Raw genomic sequence first — 13,383 nt, 5'->3', positions numbered from 1 at the left:
AAGTGTATGGATCTCTCTGAAATTGTACAGTATCATACATGTGAATCTCCCGACGGGAGTACAATAATCCCGTTTTCAGGGGTCTCCTAGATCCTGACCTCCCGTTGAAGACAAAAAATCCAGTGTATGAAATATTTCATGAATGAAAAATTTCAGCCCAACATATCTGGTGTAACTGACATTACCTGAAGTTATATTTTACCTGTAAATCAATTAACATGCATAATTATATGGCTTCACTTGTCACCTTGAGTGTCAAACATACTGGTAATCAACGATTTTTACCACAGGCTAACTGCCGTTGTGTAATAAAACTTTGTGTATTTAAAATGAATGTTGGGTTACTTCCCTTGATTTATCCTGTTTTAAGTTACTTTCCTTTTAATAATGTAAATTTTTAAAAGAATATAAATAAAATATAAATTGAACAAATAATCATAAAAAGATGGTAATTAAATGATTTTAAATGTCTTAGGACAAATAAAAAAATAATAATTTGAAAATTATTTGAGGGTTCTATACTTCCTTTTAAGGCTTAAATTGAAATTTATATAATAACTATGACCCATGATTACAGTTTGAATGTGTTACTTATCATGCATTAAAAATCTATTTGCATAAAGATAAAAATAAAAGATCTACTTGCAGATAGATAAGCAAATGTTCTGATGGTAAAAAAGATATGCCTTAAAAAATTTAAAGAACATACTAAAAAAGAAGAATGTTAGATTGAACAAGTTGAAAGTTTAAAAAGATAGAGAACATTTATAAGTACAAGGGTACTATAAACATAATACATTCGGATGGAAAGTTGAAGAAAACACACTTTAACAGACAATTTCTACAGCACACGGTTACATTTACGACAGAATTTATGTCGATTAAAAACCTCCTGATCTGAGTCCTAATCTCCTGACCAAAATTTCCCAAACTCCTGATCTTAGTTTCACAGTCCATCACATGTATGTGTACTGCAAGGTACCATACCACAAAGGGAAGGCTGGGATTGAGTTTGGGGGTGATGAATCATAAGGGGGTTCAAAAAATTTGGGGGGGGGATTTTTTTTCCCTTTTTTTTCTTTAAAATTTTCTATTTAAAATTTTTTATTTCTGATTTATATATAAAAGCAAATAATAATGATATGGTTTGAATAGATCAATTAAAATTTTTTAAGTTCTTAGACCACATTCATTCTGTGTCAGAAACCTATGCTGTGTCAAATATTTAATTACAATCCAAATTCAGTGCTGTATCAAGCTTGAATGTTGTGTCCATACTTGCCCCAACTGTTCAGGGTTCGACCTCTGCGGTCGTATCAAGCTGCATCCCAGCGGAGCATTTTATTATGTAATCCTATATGTAATGTTTGAGTCTGGTTAAGGTTATGTGTGGTAACTTTATAATATTTTAATTATTGCCATCATAAATATATCATAAGATTTGACAGTACTGAATTTAGAACATTTCCTGCCAAATTATCTCCATTCAGTTTGAACTTCCTGTTGACAATATAGCTGTTTCCATAAAACATTAAATGTTATTTCAAATCCAATCCATCCTCTAATAAGTGTTATATTATATAATTACTTTTCATCGAAGATTGGTTAGCATACTAGATATTAGTATATTTATTTTTGAGATTTTGCGTTTCGTTTTTTCATTGAAGAACAAGTTGTGTTTACAAGTTTTTGTCAAAAACTGATTTGTAATGACTCCCTGAACAACTGGGATGTATCTCTAAAGTAATTCAAATTCAACAGCGAAACGAAAACACTTAAAAATAATGAATTAATGGTTGAAGCTTTAAAAAAGAAATTAGAAAAAGTGTTTAGAGAAGGGGTATACATGTGTCAAATCGTGACTTCGCATCGAAAACTTAGTTGTCCGACTGGGTTTTGGTTATTTAAATGACCTAACTGGTTTCCGGAAATCCTCCGTTCAATTTTCCCGCTTTAATTAGAAAATCAGGTTTCCGTTTGGGAACAGTTTTAGTCTCGCCTTGACGGAGTCAAAAAGCGAGACATAGGTATGCTGTTTCCAGCGTCGGCGGCAACAATGTATTAGTTTGTAATTAGGTCTAGTTCATGGTGAACCACTAGTGGTAGGTCAATGATATTTGGTATGCAGTTGTATTAGCATTGGCATATCTCATTACCATGGAGATTATTTGGCCCCGCCCCCTCAGTCAAGGTCTATTGACTTTGAAACTTTGCTTAGTTTACATGTATTAGTTTATGATTAGGTCAGTTTATGGGGAACTGTTAGTGGTTGGTCAATGATAATTGGTATGCAGTTGTATAAGCATTAGCACAGCTCATTTCCATGGAGAATATTTGGTCCTTACCCCCCAGTCATGGTTTATTGACTTTGAAACTTTTGCTTAGTTTACATGTATAAGTTTGTGATTAGGTCAGTTTAAGATGAACCACTAATGTTAAGTCAATGATATTCAGTATGCAAATGTAATGGCATTTGCAAGTTTCATTTCCATGGAGATTATATAACCCCACCCCCTAATTATGGTTCATTGACTTTGAAACTTTTGCATATTTTACAAGTTACTGTTTGTGTTTAGGTTTGTTTAAAGGGAACGACTTATGAAAAGTCAATGGTATTTGGTTAGCAGTTGTATTAGCATTGGCACATCTCATTTCCATGGAGATTGTTTAGCCCTGTACCTTATGTCATGGTTCATTGACTTTGAATATTTGCATAACTTACATGTTAAAGTATTGCTATTTTAATTTCAACATTTGCATTATCAAAATAACAAATAGGCGAGACATATCTCTGTGTTAACAGTTTATTGTTTATATCGTGGGGGAAAGGATAGACATGGGATTCAATGCAAAATATTTTTCGGTCGCCAGCTGGGCGATCAGGATGATAAATATATTCGCCCAGCCGAAAATCTGGTCGCATTAGACGACTGGGCGACCGTTAAGTTTAATCCCTGAGGGGTAAAATGCAGTTTTTGGCTTATATCTCTGAAAATAGCATTTAGAGCAAATCTGACATGGGGTAAAAATGTTCATCAGGTAGTTTTAAGGAAATTTTGCAGTTTTTGGTTATTATCTAGATCTTGAATATTATAATATATAATGAACTATTTATTTTTATTATATAGCTTAAACTACCTAAGAGTTATAAAGGGCTTCATCAAAACACAGAAAACAGCTGTACTTCCACTGTTTGTTATCGAGAGCAGCCATTTTGAAACACCACATGACCTTATAAATTGTTTCCGGTTCTAATTTTAGTAAATAAAATTTTCAAATTTGATTTATTTACCTTCATGATGTTATTAAAGCTGTTGAAAGAACTGAAATAATATCTTCAGATATAGTAGATTTTAATTGAAATGTTGAATTGAACTGTCAAGAACGGTAAATAGCGTAAACTCCCGGCTTTTATTGGGGTAATATTTTTTTTCCTGAAGGATACACTCGCCCTGCGCACTGTGTATCTTTCAGGATACATCCGCCCTGCGCATTGTGTATCCTCAAGGATACACTCGCCGCGAAGGGTTAAAGTCAAATTTTCACAATTATTGGTAATTTTTTGTAATCTTTTACAAAAATCTTCTCCTCTGAAATTATTGGGCCAAGTTAAACCAAACTTGGCCTAAATCATCCTTAGGGTATCTAGTTCAAAAAACACATCCGATGAACCGTCCCACCAACCAAGATGGCTGCCATGGCTAAAAATAGAACATGGGGGTAAAATGCAGTTTTTTGGCTTATATCTCTGAAACTAAAGCATTAAGAGCAAATCTGACACAGGGGTAAAAATGTTCATCAGGTCAAGATCTATCTGCCCTGAAATTTTCAGTCGAATAAGACAACCTATTGTTGGGTTGCTGCCTCTGAATTAGTAATTTTAAGGAAATTTTTCAGTTTTTATACTTTGCGGTCGTATATTGGTATGACGTTGGGGTCGTCGTCGTCGTCGTCCGAAGACACATTGGTTTTCGCACTCTAACTTTAGTTTAAGTGAATGGATCTCTATGAAATTTTACCATAAGGTTCAATACCACAAAAGGAAGGTTGGGATTGATTTTGGGGGTTATGGTACCAACAGTTAAGGAATTAGGGGCCAAAAATAAGCATTTTTGTAACTTCCAGACATAACTTGTGTGTTAGTGTATGGATCTCTCTGACATTGTACCACAAGGTTCCATATCACACAGGGAATGCTGGGATTGATTTTGGGGTTAATTGCCTCAAAATTTTAGGAATTAGGGGTCAAAAAAGGGGCAAAAAACAAGCATTTTTCTAGTTTCATGATAATAACTTGTGTGTAAGTGTATGGATCTTTCTGAAATTGTACTACAAGGTTCCATATCACAAAGGGAAAGCTGGAATTGAGTTTGGGGGAATTGCCCAAAACGTTTAGGAATGAGGGGCCAAAAATAAGCATTTTTCTAGTTTCCAGACAATAACTTGTGTTTAAGTGTATGGATCTCTCTGAAATTGTACTGCAAGGTACCATACCACAAAGGGAAGGCTGGGATTGATTTTGGGGGTAATTGCTCCAAAATTTTAGGAATTAGGGGCCAAAAAGGGGTAAAAAACAAGCATTTTTCTAGTTTTAGGACAATAACTTGTGTGTAAGTGTATGGATCTCTCTGAAATTGTACTACAAGGTTCCTTATCACAATGGGAAAGCTGGGTTTGAGTTTGGGGGTAATTGCCCTAAATGTTTAGGAATATGGGGCCAAAATGGGGCCTTTAAACAAGCATTTTTCCTAGTTTCCAGACAATAACTTGTGTTCAAGTGTATGGATCTCTCTGAAATTGTACTGCAAGGTACCATACCACAAAGGGAAGGCTGGGATTGAGTTTGGGGGTGATGAATCATATGGGGGTTCAAAAAATTTGGGGGAGGGATTTTTTTTTTCTTTAAAATTTTCCATTTTAAATTGGTTATTTCTGATTTATATATAAAAGCAAATAATAATGATATGGTTTGAAAAGGTAAATTAAAAAATTTTAAGTCCTTAGACCACATTCATTCTGTGTCAGAAACCTATGCTGTGTCAAATATTTAATCACAATCCAAATTCAGAGCTGTATCAAGCTTGGATGTTGTGTTCATACTTGCCCCAACTATTCAGGGTTCGACCTCTGCGGACGTATCAAGCTGCGCCCAGCGGAGCATTTTATTGGTTATTATCTTGAATATTATAATAGATAGAGATAAATTGTAAACTGCAAAAATGTTCAGCAAAGTAAGATCTACAAATAAGTCAACTTAACCAAAATTGTCAATTGACCCCTTAAAGTCAATTTTTCCCAGTTTATGTAAATTTTTGTAATCTTTTACAAATATCTTCTCCTGAAATGACTGGGCCAAGTTAAACCAAACTTGGCCTAAATCATCCTTAGGGTATTTAGTTTAAAAAATGTATCAGATGACCGCACCCACCTACCAAGATGGCCACCCTGGCTAAAAATTGAACATAGGGGTAAATGTAGTTTTTGGCTTATATCTCTGAAACTGAAGCATGAAGAGCAAATCTGACACGCGGTAAAAATTTTATCAGGGCAGGTCTGTCTGCCCTGAAATTTTCAGACAAATCTGACAACCCGTTGTTTGGTTGCTGCCCCTGAATTGGTAATTTTAAGGAAGACACTTTGGTTTTCGCACTCTAACTTTAGTTTAAAGGGTCAAGTGAGCTTTTCTCATAACTTGGCAGCTGTCAACGTCCGTCGTCGTCTGTTAACTTTTACAAAAATCTTCTCCTCTGAAACCACTGGGCCAAATTAAACCAAACTTGGCCTAAATCATCCTTAGGGTATCTAGTTTAAAAAAATTATCCGATGACCCTGCCCACCAATCAAGATGGCCACCATGGCTAAAAATAGAACATAGGGGCAGGGACTAAACTTAACTCTTTTAAGCTGGGCCCCCAAAATATTTTTTTCAGGGGCCCAGTTGAAATTTATGGGCCCAACCAATTTTTATACTAATAGTATATTGGTATGACGTTGGTGTCGTCGTCGTCGTCCAAAGACGCATTGGTTTTCGCACTCTAACTTTAGTTTAAGCGAATGGATCTCTATGAAATTTTACCATAAGGTTAAATACCACAAAAGGAAGGTTGGGATTGATTTTGGGGGTTATGGTACCAACAGTTAAGGAATTAGGGGCCAAAAAGGGGCCAAAAATAAGCATTTTCTAGTTTCCAGACAATAACTGTGGAACGGTGTATGGATCTCTCTGAAATTATACTACAAGTTTCCATACCACAAAGGGATGGTTAGGATTCGCTTTGGGGGGTTATGGCTCAAACCGTTTAGGAATTAGGGGCAAAAAAGGGGGAAAAACAAGGTTGTCCTGGTTAATGGAAAAATACTATAGTACAAAACATAATTTAAAGCAGTGTAAGGGAGATAAATCAAATACATCATTGAAATTACCTCCCTTACACTGCTTTTAAATTATGTATAAAGTAATGGTTAATGAACAATTTAGATAATTTAAAACAGTGTAAGAGAGGTAATCCAAATACAACGTTTTGGTTACTTCCCTTACACTGCTTGTAAATTATGTTTAAAGAAATGCATATTTATAAAGGAAGACCAGTAAAAATATCTGCAAATGTTGCATCTTTTTTTTTTACAAAAAAATCCATATGAAAGATTTGACACTATATTTTAAATTCTATTATAAAATAGATTAAGTTAGCACTATGGTAAATTTAAATGGGTAATTATGGTTGCAAACTCCATTGGAAATTTGAATTGAGATTATGACCATATCTCGAGGGAAAGAATTTTTTTTTGGGAGGGGGGGGGGGGGGGTTTAAAAGAAATTGTGGGGGGTCAATTTTTTCTCATTTCAGATTTCAGAAATTAAAAAGAATTATTCTTCAAATATTTTTTTTTTCAAATTTCAAATATTGAAAAATTTCAAGAAGTAATCTTTAATTGCACAGTATGGCGCATAAGATTTGTAAAATCTTTGACCACATTTGTTTATTTGTTATGCCGAAACTGACCGTGTATTTAGATTTTTAATTTTGGGTCCAGTTTTCAAATTGGTCTACATTAAGGTCCAAAGGGTCCAAAATTAAACTTTGTATGATTTTAACAAAAATTGAATATATGGGGTTCTTTGATATGCTGAATCTAACCATGTATTTAGATTTTTTATATGTGGACCTCGCTATCAAATTGGTTCATATTGAGGTCAAAAGGGTCCAAAATTAAACTTCGTTTGATTTCATCAAAAATTGAATTATTGGGGTTCTTTGATATGCAAAATCTAACCGTGTATTTAGATTTTTAATTTTGGGTCCTGGTTTTTAAATTGGTCTACATTAAGGTCCAAAGGGTCCAAAATTAAACTTAGTTTGATTATAACAAAAATTGAATTCTTGGGGTTCTTTGATATGCTGAATCTAAACATGTATTTAGATTTTAGATTTTTGGCCCAGTTTTCAAGTTGGTCCAAGTTGGGGTCCAAAATTAAACTTTGTTTGATTTCAACAAAAATTGAATATATGGGGTTCTTTGATATGCTGAATCTAAACATGTATTTAGATTTTAGATTTTTGGCCCAGTTTTCAAGTTGGTCCAAATTGGGGTCCAAAATTAAACTTTGTTTGATTTCAACAAAAATTGAATATATTGGGTTCTTTGATATGCTGAATCTAACCATGTATTTAGATTTTTTATTTGTGGGCCCCGCTATCAAATTGGTTCATATTGAGGTCAAAAGGGTCCAAAATTAAACTTTATTAAATTAGTTAGTACAAGGCCAAGACACAGGTAGAATGTGACGCTTTGGTGAGCATTTCTATCCAATTTCCCGAAGTGTACAGCGTTTATATTTTAAGACAATATATAGTTCTTCACTTTATACTGCAACTCTTTACAACTGTTCATATGAAATATTTTGGTTATAACCATCAATTTGTAATTTGAAGCATACAATGTAATAATTCCGTGAGCCTGTATTCTTTTTTGACAGCATAAATAAAACTGTATGGAAACACATTGTCCACATCATAAACAGAGCAATACACAGTCTGACTGTTTATCACAAATGAATATAAGCATGATAAGTATAAGGTCAATTCAATTTGGCTGCGCAAATAGCACAGTTGCAGTAAAAAAGAAGTTTCATTTAAAAGCTGTCATTTGGGTGTGTTGACCCTTGTTTTAGACAAATGTTAATCTAACATATATATGTGATGTAGACTGTAATAGAAATTTCATTTATTTTGCAGTATCAGAGAGAATATCTTACAGATCTTACTGCAGGAATCAGAGTAAGTCATTTTCTAAAAATCTATGTTAAAAATTATAGGGCATACAAGTCTGTTTCCTTGCATTTTTATACGCCCGTTTATGGGACGTATTATGGTATACCGTTGTCTGTCTGTCCATCTGTCCGTCGTCAACATGTCGGACATTAACTCAAAAAGCTTCAACCAATTTGCATAAAACTTTGGTGAATTGTTCATATCTATTGATGTGAGCTCTCTTTCGTTTTTTATAAAATTTAGATTTTATGTTTCTGAGTTGTGGGGTTTTATTCATTAAAAAAGGGGGGACTTTCCAGTTTTCAGTCAATAACTCAAAAATGCTTTCACCAATTTGCAAGAAACTTTGGTCAATTGTTTATATCTATTGACATGAGCTCCCTGTTGATTTTTAATAAATTTTAGATTTTATGTTTCCGAGTTGTGGAGTTTTATTCATTAAAAAAAAAAGGGGGGATTTTCCAGTTTTCGGTCAATAACTCAAAAATGCTTTCAGCAGTTCTCATGAAACTTTGGAGAATTGTTTATATCTATTGATGTAAGCTCCCTTTCAATTTTTATAAATTTTAGATTTACACTTCCGAGTTATGGGATTTTATTCATAAAAAAGGGGTGATTTTCTAGTTTTTGGACAATACCTTTAAAGTGCTTTGAGCAGTTTTCATTAAACTTTGGTGACTGGTTTATATCAATTAAGATAACCTCCCTTTAGTTTTTCACAAATTTCTGATATGACATTGAGAAGTTATTTAATTGTTTATTATACATCTGTCAAAGACGGGAAGTATTATGGTATACCAATGTCCATCTGTCCATCCGTCTGTCCATCTGTCCTTCCCTCACTCTGTCATCACTTTATACGATAAATCAAATTGGCTTTAACCAATTCTCATTGGGAATAAAACTTACTTTATTATATATGGGCTAAGACAGAAAAGCATTAGCCCAACTATAATCTAGGACTGTGCAAGAAAATACTGTATTTTTTTAAAGCCGAATCCTGCATTTTAGACACCTTTTCAAAGAAATGAAACAGTTGAAAAGCAGAAGTTTTTACCCATTAAATCTTGGCTTTTATTCAAATTCTTCTGCCAGAATAAAAAGAAATGTGCATCAATTTTATTTTTTGGTATTAAGGGAAACCAAACCAGCAAAGTCTTAAAAATACCAGACTGACGTCTAGACACCTAGACTCCAGTATGAATTTACAATTATGAATTATGTCACCCAGCACAATTTTTACTGCATTGGGGTGTCAATGCTTTGAGCAGTTACCATGAAACTTTGGTGACTGGTTTGTATCTATTAAGATAATCTCCTTTTAGTTTTTCATGAATTTCTGATATGACATTGAGAAGTTATTGAACTTTATTCTTTGAAAAAGCGACGGGCATATCATGCGCTCATGGCGCAGTTGTTTATTTAGTAATTTTTTATACGACCGCAAAAAAATTTTTGTGGTCGTATATTGGTATGACGTCGTCGTCGTCGTCGTCGTCTGGCGTCGTCCGAAGACACATTGGTTTTCGCACTCTAACTTTAGTTTAAGTGAATGGATCTCTATGAAATTTTACCACAAGTTTCAATACCACAAAAGGAAGGTTGGGATTGATTTTGGGGGTTATGGTACCAACAGTAAAGGAATTAGGGGCCAAAAATAAGCATTTTTGTAACTTCCAGACATAACTTGTGTGTTAGTGTATGGACCTCTCTGACATTGTACCACAAGGTTCCATATCACAAAAGGAATGCTGGGATTGATTTTGGGGGTAATTGCCTCAAAATTTTAGGAATTAGGGGCCAAAAAAGGGGCAAAAAACAAGCATTTTTCTAGTTTCATGACAATAACTTGTGTGTAAGTGTATGGATCTTTCTGAAATTGTACTACAAGGTTCCATATCACACAGGGAAAGCTGGAATTGAGTTTGGGGGTAATTGCCTCATTATTTTAGGAATTAGGGGCCAAAAAGGGGCAAAAAACAAGCATTTTTCTAGTTTCATGACAATAACTTGTGTGTAAGTGTATGGATCTTTCTGAAATTGTACTACAAGGTTCCATATCACAAAGGGAAAGCTGGGTTTGAGTTTGGGGGTAATTGCCCTAAACGTTTAGGAATTTGGGGCCAAAAAGGGGCCAAAAAACACATTTTTCTAGTTTCAAGACAATAACTTGTGTTCAAGTGTATGGATCTCTCTGAAATTGTACTGCAAGGTACCATACCACAAAGGGAAGGCTGGGATTGAGTTTGGGGGTGATGAATCATAAGGGGGTTCAAAAAATTTGGGGGGGGATTTTTTTTTTTTTTTCCTTTTTTTTTTCTTTTAAAATTTTCCATTTTAAGTTGGTTATTTCTGATTTATATTTAAAAGCAAATAATAATGATATGGTAGGAGATACACACCAAACAGGATGTGTAAATTATTATATAATAAGTATTGTGCAATAGCAAGAAATTTTCAATTGCACAGTATTGCACAATAGCAAGAAATCTTCAATTGCACAGTATTGCGCAATAGCAAGAAATCTTCAATTGCACAGTATTGCGCAATAGCAAGAAATATCCAATAGCACAATATTGCGCAATAGCAAGAAATTGTCAATTGTACAGTATTGCGCAATAGCAAGACATTTTTAATTGCACAGTATTGTACAAAAGAAGATACTTCGTATTGCGTATTTCTTGACCAATTTCAATGGGGTTTTATTCTTGAATTCTTGGGGTCCTTTATATGCTGAATCTAACCGTGTATTTAGTTTTTGGATTTTGGGCCCCAATTTTAAATTGGTCCACATTGAGGTCCAAAGGGTCCAAAATTAAACTTTGTTTGATTTCATCAAAAATTGAATTATTGGGGTTCTTTGATATGCCGAATCTAACCGTGTACCGTATTTATTCTAATAAACGCCCTGGGGGCGAAGACAATTTCCAAAAGGGGGGCGTCAATTAGAGAAACGAATTTCGTACCTTACTTCATTGACCTTTAACTGAATTTTGTTGAAACAGACTATAGTTACCTACACGTGTTTCTAATTGTCTCCATAATCTTTAAATAGCGTTTATCGGTAATTTGACTTCATCAAATATTTTGTTAAAATTTTCGAATGAACAAGCGTGCACATCAATGGAACATAATTTCAACAGCTCAATAAGGGGATATCATGTATACAAAAGTATCTGGAGTTATGCAATCGGTGACAAACTAAGATGTGAACAAGAGGAAGATAATCCAAACGATAAATTTGCCGTCAAACTCGTCTTTGTCATTGGAAATGAAGAAAAATGTGTAGGCCACGTGCCGATCGAACATAGTAAAATCTTCAACTTTTTCATAAAAAGAGGAGGCAAAATCAACGCGACTGTGACTGGAAGCAAGTTTTTTAATATCGGACTTGAAATACCTTGCCTTTACACATTTTCCGGGAACAATACTGATATTGAAAAACTTAAAAAATTACTGAAATAGAACAAGGATTTTAATAGTAAGACCAAAATAATGGAATCGAAATCGTCAACACATAAAAATAAATATACGTTTAGTTTTAAACTTAAAGTTATAAAATTTGCCGAAGAAAAAGGGAAACATGCTGCAGCAAAATTTTACAATGTTGACAGAAAACGTGTGCGCGAATGGTCCCAAAATAAATGTAAAATTGAAAGTGGATCAAAAAATCAGAAAAGACTACCAGGTGCTGGACGGCCTGTTAAGTACAAGGAAATTGATCAGAAATTGATGATATGGTTTAAGGAGAAACGAAGTGCGGGAATTCGCGTGACAGGAAAAGCAATGCGAATTGAAGCATTGAGACTTTACAAGGAGAATGGAAGCCAATCGTTTAAGGCATCTCTTGGGTGGTTTAATAAATTTAAAAAGCGTCATAGAATAACGTTCCGACGAGCAACGCATGTAGCCCAACACTCAAAATCAATTGTTGATGACCGCATTGACAAATTTCTAAACTTTGTAATCCGTATGAGACGGTTTCGAGGGTATGCTACAAGTGAAATCGGGAATATGGACGAAACTCCTGTATGGTTTGAAATGCCAGGGAAATCCACATTAGCAGAATGTGGAGAGAGAGAGATACGTATGGCATCAACCGGACACGAAAAAGAAAAATTGACAGTCACGCTAGCTGCATATGCTGATGGCACAAAGCTGCCTCCTTTAGTTCATTTACCCGGTGTTCGTCCACTTCCGAAAAATGAAATACCAAACGGTGTTGTTGTATACATGTGTGGTTCAGGAAAGAAATCTTGGGCCAATGAGGATAGTATCAACTTTTGGTTGAAAAGAGTGTGGGGATTAAACAATCAGAAAAGGCGATTACTTGTATGGGATGCATTTAGAGCACATATCACTCCGAGAGTAAAGGAATCAGTACGAATGAAGTACAATTCGGACATGGCTGTAATTCCCGGAGGCTGCACTTCAAAATTACAACCAGCTGATGTTTCGTGGCATAGGCCATTTAAATCATACATATCGGAAATGTATGACGAATGGTTATTTAATGGACCTGTTGAGAGAACCAAAGGTGGCAACAGACGGGCCCCTTCAAAGTCCGTAATTCTTAGTTGGATTAAAAAAGCATGGGATTCTATCACTCCAGAAATTAAAAAGTGTGGGATCTCGAATGAGTTGGACGGAAGTGAAGATCATTTATTTCAAAATGACCACGATGATGATAATATCCTTTCGAAGGGTTCGACGTGGAAGATGTCGAAATGGATGAGGAAATGTTGGCTAACGTTTCAGCGTACGACGAAGAAGCCATGGAAGTTAGCGAGAGTGAGGGTGAAATAGATTCTGACCTCAATGAGGCTACAGAATCAGACTATGATAGTCCTGGTCACTGAAAACAATAACATTTGATGTATAAATTTATTCAATATTAGTTTAGAAATGCATGCCTGTTTATAACGTTGAACTTTACTGATAGCGTACTGCGTAACTGACAGATCTATTTTTGGAACTTGTACACACTGTGTTATATTATCGGAGTGGATTAAAACATGGGCATTATTGATTTTTCGTTTCATGTTTCTGAGTGACCGGCTCGATGTCCTTTGCAATATTGTAATGAGTAAGTTTCAATTTTATTTTGTAA

At 34.7% G+C, this 13,383-nt stretch overlaps 1 protein-coding gene across 6 annotated transcripts in view; it reads left to right on the top strand.

The window, feature by feature from the left end:
* The window catches only part of LOC127701233 (importin-4-like), a 997,117-nt gene that overhangs the window by 111,923 nt on the left and 871,811 nt on the right, over positions 1-13,383 (top strand). For all 6 annotated transcript variants that reach the window (XM_052205057.1, XM_052205056.1, XM_052205054.1 and 3 more), the window contains exon 4: positions 8,238-8,279. In XM_052205057.1, coding sequence (XP_052061017.1) covers positions 8,238-8,279 — 42 coding nt within the window. The remainder of the gene's footprint in view (positions 1-8,237; positions 8,280-13,383) is intronic.

Source organism: Mytilus californianus, unplaced genomic scaffold, assembly GCF_021869535.1.
Source record: "Mytilus californianus isolate M0D057914Y unplaced genomic scaffold, xbMytCali1.0.p SCAF_5, whole genome shotgun sequence".
Taxonomy (NCBI): Eukaryota; Metazoa; Mollusca; class Bivalvia; order Mytilida; family Mytilidae; genus Mytilus; species Mytilus californianus.
The sequence above is the reverse complement of the archived record's forward strand: the minus strand, read 5'-3'. Positions and strand labels throughout refer to the sequence as shown.